Source organism: Perca fluviatilis, chromosome 3 (assembly GCF_010015445.1).
Source record: "Perca fluviatilis chromosome 3, GENO_Pfluv_1.0, whole genome shotgun sequence".
Lineage (NCBI taxonomy): Eukaryota > Metazoa > Chordata > Actinopteri > Perciformes > Percidae > Perca > Perca fluviatilis.
Window position 1 is genome coordinate 29,590,360 of NC_053114.1, and position 13,976 is coordinate 29,604,335.

Below are 13,976 nucleotides of genomic sequence, written 5' to 3' on the forward strand. Positions count from 1 at the left end.
ACAGATGAAGACATGAAAGGGGAGAGAGAAGGGGAATGACATGCAGGAAAGGGCTGCAGGTCAGAGTCGAACCCGCGGCTGCTGCGTCTATATATGTGTGCCTGCTCTACCAACTGAGCTATCCCGGCCACGTGACTTGACAGTTTTAACATGAAAAGATTAACATGACAAAATAATGCAGAATCCTGACCTAGAATATTCTTTACCTAAGACTCAAAATTATGTGCTTAAATGCTGTAGAAAGTTTGCATGAAAGGTGTAGCCCTTCCAAACTCTCTACATACATACAGTAGAGTAAATACATGTATGGGAAATGTTTACATAATACTAACATTATGTCTTATTCTGTCTCTCTCTCTCTGTCTCTCTCTCTCTCTCTCTCTCTCCAGGTCAGTGTGTACCGTCATGGAGAGAAAATCCCTGAGGCAAAACCAACTCTGACCCCTAAAATAATGATCCCTCCTAAACTCCCCATTGAGATCCCTCAGCCCAAGACCCAGTCTGCCCCTAGCCCCGCCCCCTCCACTCCGAGCCCCTCCACTCCTAGCCCCGCCCCTCCTAAGGCCGGAAGAGGAGTGAAGAGTCCCACTCCTACCAGGAGGAAGTAGAAAGCATGACAATCATAAATGAGGAAGAAACATATTCACATGTAAACCAGACAAGCTTTCAGTGGTATTCTCTATCTGGACAAATATTAAAATCCTTAAATGAAATGGAACTAACACACTTGGCGTTAAATTAGAGAGTCAAGAAAACCCTGATAGCTAAAGTAAAAATAACTGTTATAGTAAGCGAAAAAAATATGCTATTGTGATATCTCTATGAAAACAAAAAAACATCCCTGAAATGAATAAAATATAAAACTAGTTCATATCTGAACAAGAATTAATTAGAAATGACTAATTTAATTGAAATGAAACTTGAATAAAGCTGAAATTTCATTAAAACTATTGCTGGAAAAGGACTGAAATTTGTTTTTAAACTGATACTGGAATGTAAGTAAAGCAGAACAGTTAAACTAGTAGTTTTCACTGACAGCTCTGTGTACGAGCGAAAAAAAAAAAATCTCTAATGATCTGGCTTAAATAGAGGCGAAATCAATACATATACTATAATTAAAAAGACTGTTATAGAGTATATTGTTGGTAACCACCATGGAGACATGTGGTCAGAATGCTTCAGCCCCTCAGAGCTTTACTCCCGGTCTCAAAACAGGTTCTCACAACATACAACATAACAACTTGATACTTTAGGAACAATGGCTTTGATATGACCTCATCAGCATGCTGCTGAAAAGACATTTTTCATTGATGCCTGCATTTTTCATGGTGTGCAACATATTGTGCTTCATGAGGCTGTTGGCAGAATGTCTTAATTCCCCCTCACACACCCTTACTACCACCCTTTGAAGACGAGGCAAAGCCAATTCGTGGCCCTGTGGAGAGAGGTGGGCCCACTCTGCCCACTGGGGGGGACAATAGCTTGGCTCGGCCTCACGGTCATTGTTTTATACATGAAAGATTTAATTTACATGTTTCGGAAAATCTCTCCCCTATAATGCTTTCTGCAGGATGTTTATGCACAAAACAAGCTTAGTATCGCTCCAAGTCCAAGTCACTGCTGTGTCTAACGAGATGAATGCTGGAACGCTATTTAGTTTTTACTCCAGCAATAATGCTAACTTTCACAAAGAACATGTTAACACAGGAACAGAGAGAAATAGCTTGGGCTGTAGAAAGCCATTATTATGCTCCCACCTCTGTCAACTGATGGCTGCAAAACACCGTCCTCCATCACCATGGTGAGATATTGAACATGCTGAAGATCAGCTGGCAGTGAATCACCACTTAGTAAACCAGAGCCATGGAGCAGTACTGCCACCACTGAAAACTGTCATAACCGATTTCTGCTTAATACTGACTCTGACTGTTAGCACAATTTTTCTTTTTCTTTTTTAAATCTACATTTATTCTACCTTACACCTAAATATCCATGTCCATATCCACCTCCTGGTCATCAGCCAACAGCAATGCTATAAGATGTCACTCCGATTAAAAAAAGTGCAGGAAGTAGTGATGGCAGAGCTGATGAAAAGATGGCTGATGAGATTTGTGGTTCATTAAAGCTGATGAGAGGAGAAGAGCAGACGGAGATGAGAGAGGGAGGGGAGGAGGGTAACTTCATTGTTTTTGTGTTTGCTGTTGCTAATAAAAGAAAGCGATTACACTTTGCTAAGCCTGTTTCTGTCAGAGAGGGAGAGAGACGGAGAACAAGATGCAGGTTGTGAGAGAACTGGAGTAATGGAGAGACTGAAAGAGAGAAAGTGAGACTGTGAGATTGCTGTTGTTTTGCGTTACTTTCGCTTCTGATGTGTCTGCTCTTGCGGTATGAGATTGTCAACAAGTTGAGAATGAGTTGACTGATTGAATGAAATGCAGAGACATAGTAAGAGTGATGTGTGTGTGTGTGTGTGTGTGTGTGTGTGTGTGTGTGTGTGTGTGTGTGTGTGTGTGTGTGTGTGTTTTATTTTTATTGCTGTTGTGTTTTTTGGGCATGAAGACAAATCTCATGTCATAAATTGTGTGTAAGTCTGAAAGGAAGAAACATACTGAAACAATGCACATGTGAGAAATGAATGTAGATATTTTGGTGTTGCGTGGCAATAAAGGACTTCTGAAGAGCGACAGGAAGAGGACGAGACTTGTGTGAGCAGGGGGGCGAAATAGAGAGAGGGATCTGAATCATTTTGATGTTTCACTGATCATCTGCTGTGAGATCATTTTCCTGACTTTTAATTAATTTTCACATTTTTAATCAGCATAATTACTGAGAATCCAAATGTTACCATGACAACCAAATTTTAATTTCAATAAACTTGAAAAAACGGGACTCATCTCTGTGAGACACTCAGATAGCCTGTGCACTCACAGACACACAAATAGATGCATACACACAGACACATCTACTGCACACACACACACACACACACACACACACACACACACACACACACACACACACACACACACACACATATATGACTGCTATCTAAATGGAATAGCTAGCCAGTACTGATAGCATGAAATTGTGTTTCCAAATATAACACCGTGTCATTGGAGCGTGTGGTTGTGTGGAGAAAGACTCCAGAATATGTGCTCTTCTACAGTCCTCCACATGGGGGCACTATGTAAACATGCACACACACTCAGACACTTTTACTCACTTTTGGGCACATGCACACACTTGCACGTGCATACACAAGGATAGACAGGCCTGTTCTAATTAAAGCAGTGCTGTTCAAACAATGAGATACACTTGGAGCTGAGACATTTTGTGGGTGTGCATTGACACAGCCATGCTTTAAAATACTGCTATGATGCACACATGTACATAAATTTGTAATACACAATTTGCATTGCTGGGGTAAATGCTGACAATTATTCTGATGATATTCATTACTGCAGATTTTTTCCTAAAAGAGAGAGGAGGAGACGTGCGCAGAGGGACCTGAGGAACAAGGGAAGGAGGAAAGAGAGGAGAGAGAAACTAATAAAAGAGTGAGAGAGGAGAAACAAGCAGCATGCTATTCTGCAAGATTGTCTCGCTGTTTCACCACAGATTATTCCTTGTTTTACTGTGAGTAGAAGGACAGCAATAGGCAAAAGGGAAGAAAGGTTAGGGTAATGCTGAGAGAGAGGGGGAAGAAAGTTGAGAGAGTGCAAAGAGGTTCAGGAGACAAAAGGAGGAAGAAGGGAGAGAGAGAGAGAGAGAGAGGAAAGGGGGAAACAAGCAGGGGAGGAAAAGAGGGAGAGAAGCAAAAATGTGGCTTGATTAAACCTCTGGACTTTAAAATGGGAACTGATTTGAAAAGTGCATTGCGTCAAGTACACATTGTTGGCTTTCACCTTTTTTGTCTCGTGCTCACACTACAATCAGAAAAAAGTGGGGTGTCATACACTCTGCTATAACTGAAAGAAACCTGCTTGTTTCCTGATTAATCAGCCATGTCATCACCTCCAATCTCCAATCAAAAAAACTCAATGCTGGATCATAAGTATAAAGTTTGACATCATCAAGATAGCTGGAACGTGTCTGCTCATTGATCAGAGCGGTAGAGATTGAATTTGTAAACCATCAAACTCTAAGATAAATCCTCCGCTGTACCTATCAGCTTTACTACAGACACATTTGTTCTGTGCAATACAAATGAAGCAACACGGACAATATACTGTAGTGTAGTAAGTCAAACTAATCACAAAAGAGCAAATTACAGGGACAGAGGTGAGGAGGACGAGATAGAGAAATGAGGGGGGAAGGAGAGAATATGTGAACATAGGAAAAAATAATCAAGTGGAGAGATCAAAATAAACAGCTTGAGCTGCTTTTTCAAGTACTGCTGCTCATTTGCTGTGCTAGTCTTTGGCTAACTGGGCTATTCAAATAGTTTCATAAAATGAGAGCAGATTAGATCCATGCTGTGATTAAAAATCCAGTATTTGGGCATCTTTTCTTCAGGCATGATATTTGTGAGAAACCTCTTGTGTGTGTCGTATTCCCTCACATGCTCAAAACACATTCTTTCAAAATAAAGGCTGCTTTTTTGTGCATTTTAACAAGGAGGCAAGCTTAATGTTCACATCTGGTATATTACTAGTGATATTAATGTAAGTGATGCATTGCAGGAAACATGCTTCTCCCTCTGCAGGGAAGTCCGGTAGCTCAGCTACGCAGAAGCTTCCCTGGAGCTTGTAGTGACTGAGTGTCTGGCTGTTGGATGCTTCAGCAGGGCGGATGCTTGTTAACATGAGAACGTAAACCCTGGATCTCTGGTCCAAGGACAGCACACCTACTTGCCATTCCACTCTGCAGCCCTAATGCCACTCTGCTGGGATGCTGCGGACCCTTACATGCATTAAATCCAGAGGCATTGTTTGTGTCAACGTGTGATCATCTTTTAAATTGAAAGAACCACAAGGGTCTGCTTTGCTCTCAGTAGAGCCATGTCAGAAGGGGTGGTAAAGCGGCTCATTTTATAGAAACCCAAAACATGGACATGCAAGCTCTCGTTTTCAATTCACTGCAGACATGAAAGTTAGTATGATTGGAGTCTCTAAATTTGTCACATTAATAAATGTGACTCATCATCTGTCTGAGCCTGTGTCGCCCTGCCCGTTTTGGAAATGGGGTAGAGAGAGTTGCCAGAGAAAATGACTAGTGAAACTTAGAATGGGTAATGTGAATGTAGTGTGTGAGAATGGGAGACAATGAGAATGATGTGTGATTTTAACTTCAGTAGCTTATTCCTGGAAAGCTGAATTATTTTTAAGATGGAAGTCTCATCTGACAGCACTGTTCCTTCTCCCCCTACAGCTGAATTACTCACAAATATGCAGCCAGTATTACCTTACCCTCCTAAGTCTGTCCGTCTCCCTGCCTCTATCTCCCTAAAACTCGATCTACAGTACCTTCTATTCATTTCTACACCCCTTTCTTCCTCTATTTCTCATGTTTCTCAGTCTTTCCTCCCTCTCTCTTTTTTTACTCCTTCTCCAATCACTGTGAAATTGCAAGGAGGCCTGTTGGGGACTTATCTGACAGAGAAATTTGGCTCCGATCAGAATCACTAGAGAGCATTCCTGCATTCCTTTCCCAATTTAAATGATTTTGCAGCTTCACAGGCACTCCCACCCAGACAGCCAGACATACTCACATAGACACCTTGCAAGTCTCCCGCCTTCTCTTTATCTTTTGCACATGCTCACTCTTTAATTTCTCACTGTCATACTCACAAACATAGACATATAAAAAACAATTCAGACCTAAAATTGGTGGTACTGGCAAGGTGCCAACAAGCAGGAGCCTATACAGTTGCTTCACTGACTTTATGTGGGTGAGAAAACAGATGAGAGACTAAAGAAGAGAGGCGGCAGCTGGAAGAAGAGACAGCGATAGGAAGGCAGATAAATGGAGTCCCAGTTTTGCAAAGTGCATCATTAAAACAGGAATGAACATGTTTATCCTGGTGCTAGTCTGTGTTGCAGAATGCACTATTACGTACAGGCTCACAATAATGTGCCGTATTTCCCTTCTCACCTGCATGCAGATGACGTTTTAGCTCCTTGGAAACAACCCTGATGCCTGTCAACATGTCGAAGTCACAGACAAAAGAAGCTGTCGAGTGTACTGGCAATTTTCATTTTTCACTTGATGTGTATGGGCCAGCTGTCTCACGGAGATTATTATGTGAAGGCAGCACACCAGGTCTGGCTCACCTGTCTGTTGCTCTGTTCCATGCATCAGATGTTCTTCTTGAGTTTTTTGCGTTGAACTGCAGAGGGCTGCACCTCCTCAGGCTAAGGGGGCAGATTCAGAGGAAGAAGCTACATCGTAATCAGCCACTTCAAATTCAACTTTTCACCCTGACACCCAGAAGCCATCAAGTAATCAGCTGCAAGCAGCACAGCCAAGAGTCGTGAGCATTCATTCATTTCTTGATTTTAATACCATGTATAATTTTCAGATACTCCAAAATGTTTTTACATCCTATAGTGGTGGAATGTACCTATGTACAGTATATACTCAATTACTGTACATACTGTACTCAAGTACAATTCTGAGTACCTTAAGCCACTTTATACTTCTACTCCACTACATTTCAGAGAGATATATCACATTTTTTACTCCACTACATTTTTCTGAGAGTTACAGTTACTAGCAGTTACTTTGAAAATTAAGATTTTACAAACAAAACACATGGCAAAGTCATAAAAAATGGTCCAATGATATTACACTATACAAGGGGCCATTCTACTGTGGCTTTGCTACTTTTACTAAGAGTAAGTAAAGGATCTTCCACAACTGACAGTTATCTTAAGTGGCTATAAATATGTTTCCTTTCTTACTGAAATAACAACCACAAGTAGTGGTCTCTTCCCCTGTCCTTTATGGCCGGGACACATATAGCCGACGGCCGACCGTTGACAGAAAACCCCGTCGATATGAACAGTTGTGTCCCCGAGGTCCAAAAAACTGCCACAGAACAGACCAAAAAGACGAGAGGAGAAAAGACATAATACATCTCTATGACAGCAGGCGGCGCTAATCTGTAACGTTGCCCAAGAAATGAAAACCGGCAGCTGATTGGACGAATGCGTCACATGGGTTTGTTTTCTCCGGAAATTGAGAGCCAGACTGTCATGGCGGCCGTTCAGAATACGATCTCATATTGTACTAAAATAGTTCACTGAAACGTGTTTCTGAAAACATTTTAAGCGAGAAATAGACCATGCAGTTGCTGAATCTGTCTTCATTTCAGCTCAACAAAGGTCAGTTTAAAAGATTTTCATCAGATTTTGAGAGACTCTAGTCACCTCATTCCGCTCGTCATTTCCGGGTGAGTCCCGACTTCCCTGCCGCCGACCGAACATGTCAGGTCGGCCAAAATGAACGCCGACAGCCCCCCAGACGGACGACGGCACGGGATTCACCGAAGAGATTTGAGTCACTGACCTCGCCAGACTGTCCCACAGCCGATAATCGGCCTGATGTGTCCCGGCCCTTAGTCCTCATCATCTTCTGATATTACATGGGCAATTAAAGTGAAAAAGCTTTCTTTGAATGCCTCTTGAGCAAAATACATTCAAGTACTAAATGTCCAGTGGTGTACTGTGTAGGTACTAATGTATTTTATGTGTTCACAGTCTGTAGTTAAACAATGATTTTAAATAAGTCTAATGACAAAGACATATTTAAAGACCAACTACACTATAAGAGTAGTCATGGAGCAACAAAGATACCTTCATTTTATGCAACAAGTCCAACAAAACGCTTTCTGATCCGGCACCACTATCATTTGGACAACACCGTTTGTCAGTGATTTCAAATTTGTCAGTGATTTTAATGATGAAATCATAAATCGTTTAAAATCTCAGTTCATGCGTTTTCTGATCTGCCACTTGGTTAATTTGAGGTGACTAAAACTTCTTGGTTAAAGTCAGGAAAAAAATGTGTCACGTTTAAAAGACACCAACCTAACATCGAGTGTTGGGAGACGGCATGCAAACAGCAGTGTCTCCAGTGTCAATGCCACTAGTGGCCCTGGTTGTTGTCCCTGTTGTTGTTGTAGCTAGCCTACACAATATAACGTGAATAAAGTGAGGTTAAATGGATATACATCTTAAATGTTAAGACATACATAGCGTTATCCACAGCCTGGAATGTGTGATCACATTTATTAACATCTTTAACCTTAAAAAATAGTTATACAAACAAACCACACAACTTTACTGTACTTTATGTTGAGGAAGTCATCACAGTGTGATTATATAAGAGTAGTTAACAATATGAGAAATCTAATTGCTTTTGCTACTTTGTTTTGCTACTATTTTGTGTTGGCTGATCTGCAGATGTATAAATATACTGTAAGCTAAATGAATGGTGGCCTACTTGTTTGGTAAGGAGGACAGTATGCAAATCAAAAGTCCCACAGGTCAAATCCAGCCTTTGGTAATGTGAAGTGAGCAGTTTATGTCCAGCAGAGAGCTATTACTGCTGCGTGGAAGTGTGTTTTAATATGCATGCATGGACATGACTACAGGGCTTGCGGTTGTGACCTTACGATTAGAGGAGAGGACTCTTGTCCACAAGGTCCCGATGATCAAATTCTCCAGTGGCAGTCTAATGAGAAAGACTCCAATCTGTGACACACCTGCTGTCACTGCATGCATCATATGTCCATATGCATATGGTCTCTTCTGCTACATGCAGGTATGTGTGAATCACAGTTCATGGTGGAGCTGCAGATTGAGGTGCACTTCATATATTAACGAAGCTTTCGTTTTCAGGATTCTTCATGGTCAATGTAATTTGGTCTCTTTCTTTGTTCCTCTCTTTAATCTTACACCTCTCTGAATCAATATGGTAAAAAACAAGAAATTATTTGCTGTTTTCTTCTTCTCACAATACTAAATGCATTTAGTATTTTGAAAAAGAACTTCCTGAAACTTGGGTCAGGGTCTGCAGTGACTACTTGCTAGTTGCCTGTTGGAGAAGTGCTAACCACTAAGCCACTGTGCCACCAAAGAATTTATGTTGAAAATACATAGCATAGTATGTCCTAAACACTCATGGTATGTCGTAAAAAATCAAACTATAGTATGTCGAAAAAAGTCATAGCATAGTATATTAAAATATATATAAAAAGTCATGGTTTAGTATGTTGAAAAAAGTGTCAAACCTGGGTCAGAACTGCATTTCCTATTGCTGATGCTAGTTGGAGCAGTGCTAACAACTGAGCCACTAAAAGAAATTATGTCAAAAAAAGTCATAGTATAGAATGTTATAAAAAAAATCATAGTATAGTATATCAAAAAGTCATAGTATAACATGTCGAAAAAAGCTGTTAAAAAGTCATAGTTTGGTATGTTGAAAAAAAGTCAAACTATAGTATGTTGAAAAAAATGTTATGACAAGGGCCAGCCCGGACTGGGTTTCGAATCTGGGTCAGAGCAAACATCCTCTATACTAAAGATAGCGCATTTCAAGCAGCGCCAATGGTATGAAACAGTACACACTTCCTGTCTCCTAAAGGGGTGTGGCCTCTTTTAAACGTGTAGTGAATGTCATGTGGATGGATGAAAAGTTATAGTTAAATAATTTATGAATATGTTCTTTTGCTAACGTTGGATATTTACACAGCTAAAAGACATATTTAGCATCACAGAGATTAGTTTTGTTAGGGCGTTCACGAACGTTAGCTGACGTTAGCTTCTCTGTGTTGCCAGATCTCGCGAGAGTTTGGTCCAGAGACAGAAACAGGTCTCAAACAAAGTTAATTTTCTCCTGATGTGTCCGTCTGAAAAATGCAATTTTAGTGGCAGAATGTTCTGGAGATATGTGGCTTGTAAAGAATGGGTCCAATATATACTTTGGTGACTATGGGACGAAAGAATCGCTCATAATCCGTGTTCACGTTCACTTCTCCTGTTGGAATCAATACACTCAGGACCTGCTGCTAGTCTCCTAAAGAGGCGGGGCCGGGGCGGAGTCCACGTGACACAGATACAGGAAACTACTCTGAGTTGGGGCGTCTCGGTTCTAAACAAGGGGGTCATGGCACCATTTTGATGCTAACAAGCCATCACCTCCCGTTAGCATTCCATTGACTGCTCGCAGGCAGTTTCGACTCACATTAGCTGTTTAAGTTTAATTACTAATGTTAACTAGCACTTTAGTTAGCAATAATTAGCCTGTGCCTATGTTATCTCCTTATATATACCTACGCTCTCCGTCTTTGCAAGATTCGGAATGATTGAGATTTCTCTTGGCAGAAGACTTACAACTTTCAGATAGGTTGCTCACGTCACATCTACGTCTTCGAGCTCAGTTGGAGGCTGCACAGTAACGCTCGTCTCCGTCCAGAGCAAAGGGATCTGTTGGTCCATTTTATATATGTCAATGGTTCTAAACCGTCTCCGGTCAGAGTCTACAGTGACTACTTGCTGGTTTGCTGTTGGAGCAGTGCTATCCACTGTGCCACCAAAGAATTAATGTTGAAAACAGTAATAGCATAATATGTCAAAAAAAGTCATTAAAAAGTCTAGTGTGGTATGTCGAAAAAAGTCAAAGCACAGTATGTCAAAAAAGGCATAGTATAGAATATCCAAAAAAAGTCATAGTATAACATGTCAAAAAAGTGATCAAAAAGTCTGTCGAAAAAAGTCATAGTATAGTATGTCGAAAAAAGTGATAAAGTCATAGTTTTGTGCGTCGAAAAAAACATTATGAAAAGGGTAGCCTAGACTGGGTATTGAACCTGGGACAGAGTTTGCAGTGATTACTTGCTACAGCAGCAGTTTAAACCATTGAGCCAGTGTCACTAATGACTTTATGTTGAAAACAGTAACAGCATAGTATGTCGTAAAAAAGCCATTAAAAAGTCATAGTATGGTATGTCGAAAAAAGTCAAAGCATAGTATGTCCAAATAGAATGTTATAAAAATTATAGTACAGTGTTTCTAAAAAAAGTTATAAAGTCATAGTACAGTACGTCAAAAAAAGCCATTAAAAAGTCATAGTATTGTAGTAAAAAAAAAAAAAACTTCATGGAAAGGGCCAGTCTGGATTGTGTATCTACCCTGGGTCAGAGTCTGCAGCGGTTACTTGAGTTTTAACCACTGAGCCAGTGTCACAGAATAGTTTATGTTGAAAACAGTAATAGCATAGTATGTTGAAAAAAGCCATAAAAAATTCATAGTATGGTATGTCGAAAAAAGTCAAAGCATTGTATGCCGAAAAAGTCATAGTATAGAATGTTAAAAAAAAATCATAATATAGTGTTTCGAAAAAGGTTATAAAGTCATTGTATATGACTTTTTAATGGCTTTTTTTGACATACTGTACTATTACTTTTTTCGACAAACTACACTGACTTTTAATGGCTTTTTTTGACATACAGTATGTCGAAAAAATAGTATAGAAAATAGTATTGTGTGTTGAAAAAAACGTTGTGTAAAGGGACAGCCTGGACTGGGTATCAAACCTGGTTCAAAGTCTGCAGTGACATTGCCTGTTGGCAGCAGTGCTAACAACTGAGCCAGTGTGCCACCAGAGAATTTATGGTGAAAACAGTAATAGCATAGTAAGTAAAAAAAGCCATTAAAAAGTCATAGTACGGTATGTTGAAAAAAGTCATAAAAAAGTCATTGTATAGTAAGTTGAAAAAAGTCATAAAAAGTCATAGTAAATATAAAAAAGTCATAGTAAAGTATGTCTCAAAAAGTCATAAAAAGTCATAGTATAGTATGTCAAAAAAGTGATAAAGTCATAGAATAGTATGTCGAAAAAAGTCATGGTATAGTATGTCGAAGAAATTCATAGCATAGCATGTTGAAAAAAGTCATAGTATTGTATGTTGAAAAAAACATCATGAAAAGGGCCTGGACTGGGGATCAGACCTGGGTCAAAGTCTGCAGTGACTACTTGCCTGTTGGCAACAGTGAACTGAGCCAGTGTGCCACCAAAGAGTTTGTAATGTAAAAAGTAAAAGTATAGTATGTCTCAAAAGTGATAAAAAGTCATAGTATAGCATGTCTCAAAAAGTGATAAAAACGTCAAAGTATAGTATGTCAAAAAAAAGTGATTAAAAAAGTAATTATAAATAAATAAAAAGTCGTAGTAAGCATGTCTCAAAAAGTGATAAAAAATCATGGTATTAGTGGTGTGCGATCCTGCAATATTTGGTATCGAGCTGATGCCAAGTAAATATAGGGCCAGTATCACCTATACCGATACGATATCGATACATTTTAATAATTAAGGTGGATGCATCATAAATTGCTAAATCTGAATGATATTTTATGACCTTAAGTGTTTTTGTGATTTTACCTTTGGATTATTAATTACTTAAAACCCAGGAAAGAATTGTCATATGCTTGAATACATCTGTTGTGTTACCACTGTATCATACAGCCTTTTTACAAATTATACAGCTTGCTGTTGTTTAATTTTCGGCCTGAAAATATAGCCACATGGCGCTCCTCTTCCTCTCTGCTGTTCTTCTCCTCTGTCTCTGTCCTGCTTGTGTGTGCGTGCACCGCTGAATCATGTGACGGTACAACATCAAATCACAAGAGGGGGGAGGAGGAGCAAAGTGTGCCTGCTCCGCATTGGGAGCAGGCATATGACTGTGAAGGCTACCGGCAGATTATACATGGTATTAAATGCGTTTTTAATATTTCTCCACTCATTTATTCAAGGCTTTTTTTTTTTTTTTACCCTTCTGCACACTACAGCGTATTATGGCATTAGGTAACATGACAATGAAATGCTTTTATTTTACCAAAAATACAAGTCAAACAATTAACCATGGCCTTTAAGAGAGACACAAAGGAAATAAAAGTTGAGGAAGAAGGAACCAAGATAAAGACAAAAACACAGCAAGAGAAAGAGTGTGAACGACAGGACGAAATGTAAGGTCAATTTAAGCATAAAAGAGCAAGAAATGTTAAAAGTCAAACTGTTTAGTGAAGATATGATGGAAGTGTGTCTGTATATTTGTGTGCGTGACAGCAGGATGCTGTTGCTCCTGGCAGCAGGCCCATACACTTCCTCTGTCATGGCCAATCATTGTCAAGAAGACCCCCACACACACACACACACACACACACATACACACTGTCTTGTTCTCTCTAGTAATATGAGGGACAGCTATGCAGTGACCCGTACCTGTTATTCTCTTTGCTTTCATACACACAGAGTGGAAGACATCAACAAGTTGCAATAAAATTGTACATAGCAAGTCCTTGACTGTGTTCAGACATTTCAACCTCAGGACTAAGCTACATGCTCAGTGGCCCTGAGCATAATTGAAACATTGAATGTGCAAGTGCTTAATTTATGTGCTCCAGCTCAGAGAAAATAAAAAGAGCTGCACTGATATTTTCAAGATGGAGTGGGGGGCTCAAAATGTTGCATTCTGCGCTCAGAATAACACACACACACACACACACACACACACACACACACACACACACACACACACACACACACACACACACACACACACACACACACACACACACACACTCACACACAATGCAGTTATGCAAAAGCATAAATACTTGGAAGCAGAAGCAGGCCTAGGCTCGGATTTAAATGCAAAATCCATATATTTCAAACGACTGCAGTGGTTACAATTTTCCAGCTGTAATTTAGAGTAGAGCGAAGGTCTGGGCAGTGGGCAATAATTCAATTTAATGATTGTCAATTTTCATATCATGTTACAAGTAATATATTATATTATGATATCATTCTACAAATTTCTGGCACAATTAATTATTCCTAAAACAAAAAAATAGTTAAAGTTATAGTTTTTGTTTTTCACATCTAAAGAGTTTGATGTCATGTTTGTTTGGGCATTATATATTATATAAAGAATATTAGTAACATATTTCAATATAATGCAATCAAGTACAACA

At 39.6% G+C, this 13,976-nt stretch overlaps 1 protein-coding gene across 1 annotated transcript in view; it reads left to right on the top strand.

Moving 5' to 3' along the window:
- Positions 1–2,230, top strand: part of myom2b (myomesin 2b) — a 36,829-nt gene extending 34,599 nt beyond the window's left edge. The window contains exon 39 of the mRNA XM_039794375.1: positions 390–2,230. Within this exon, the coding sequence (XP_039650309.1) occupies positions 390–608 (219 nt within the window). The 3' untranslated portion in view covers positions 609–2,230. The remainder of the gene's footprint in view (positions 1–389) is intronic.
- Positions 2,231–13,976: the final 11,746 nt, after the last annotated feature.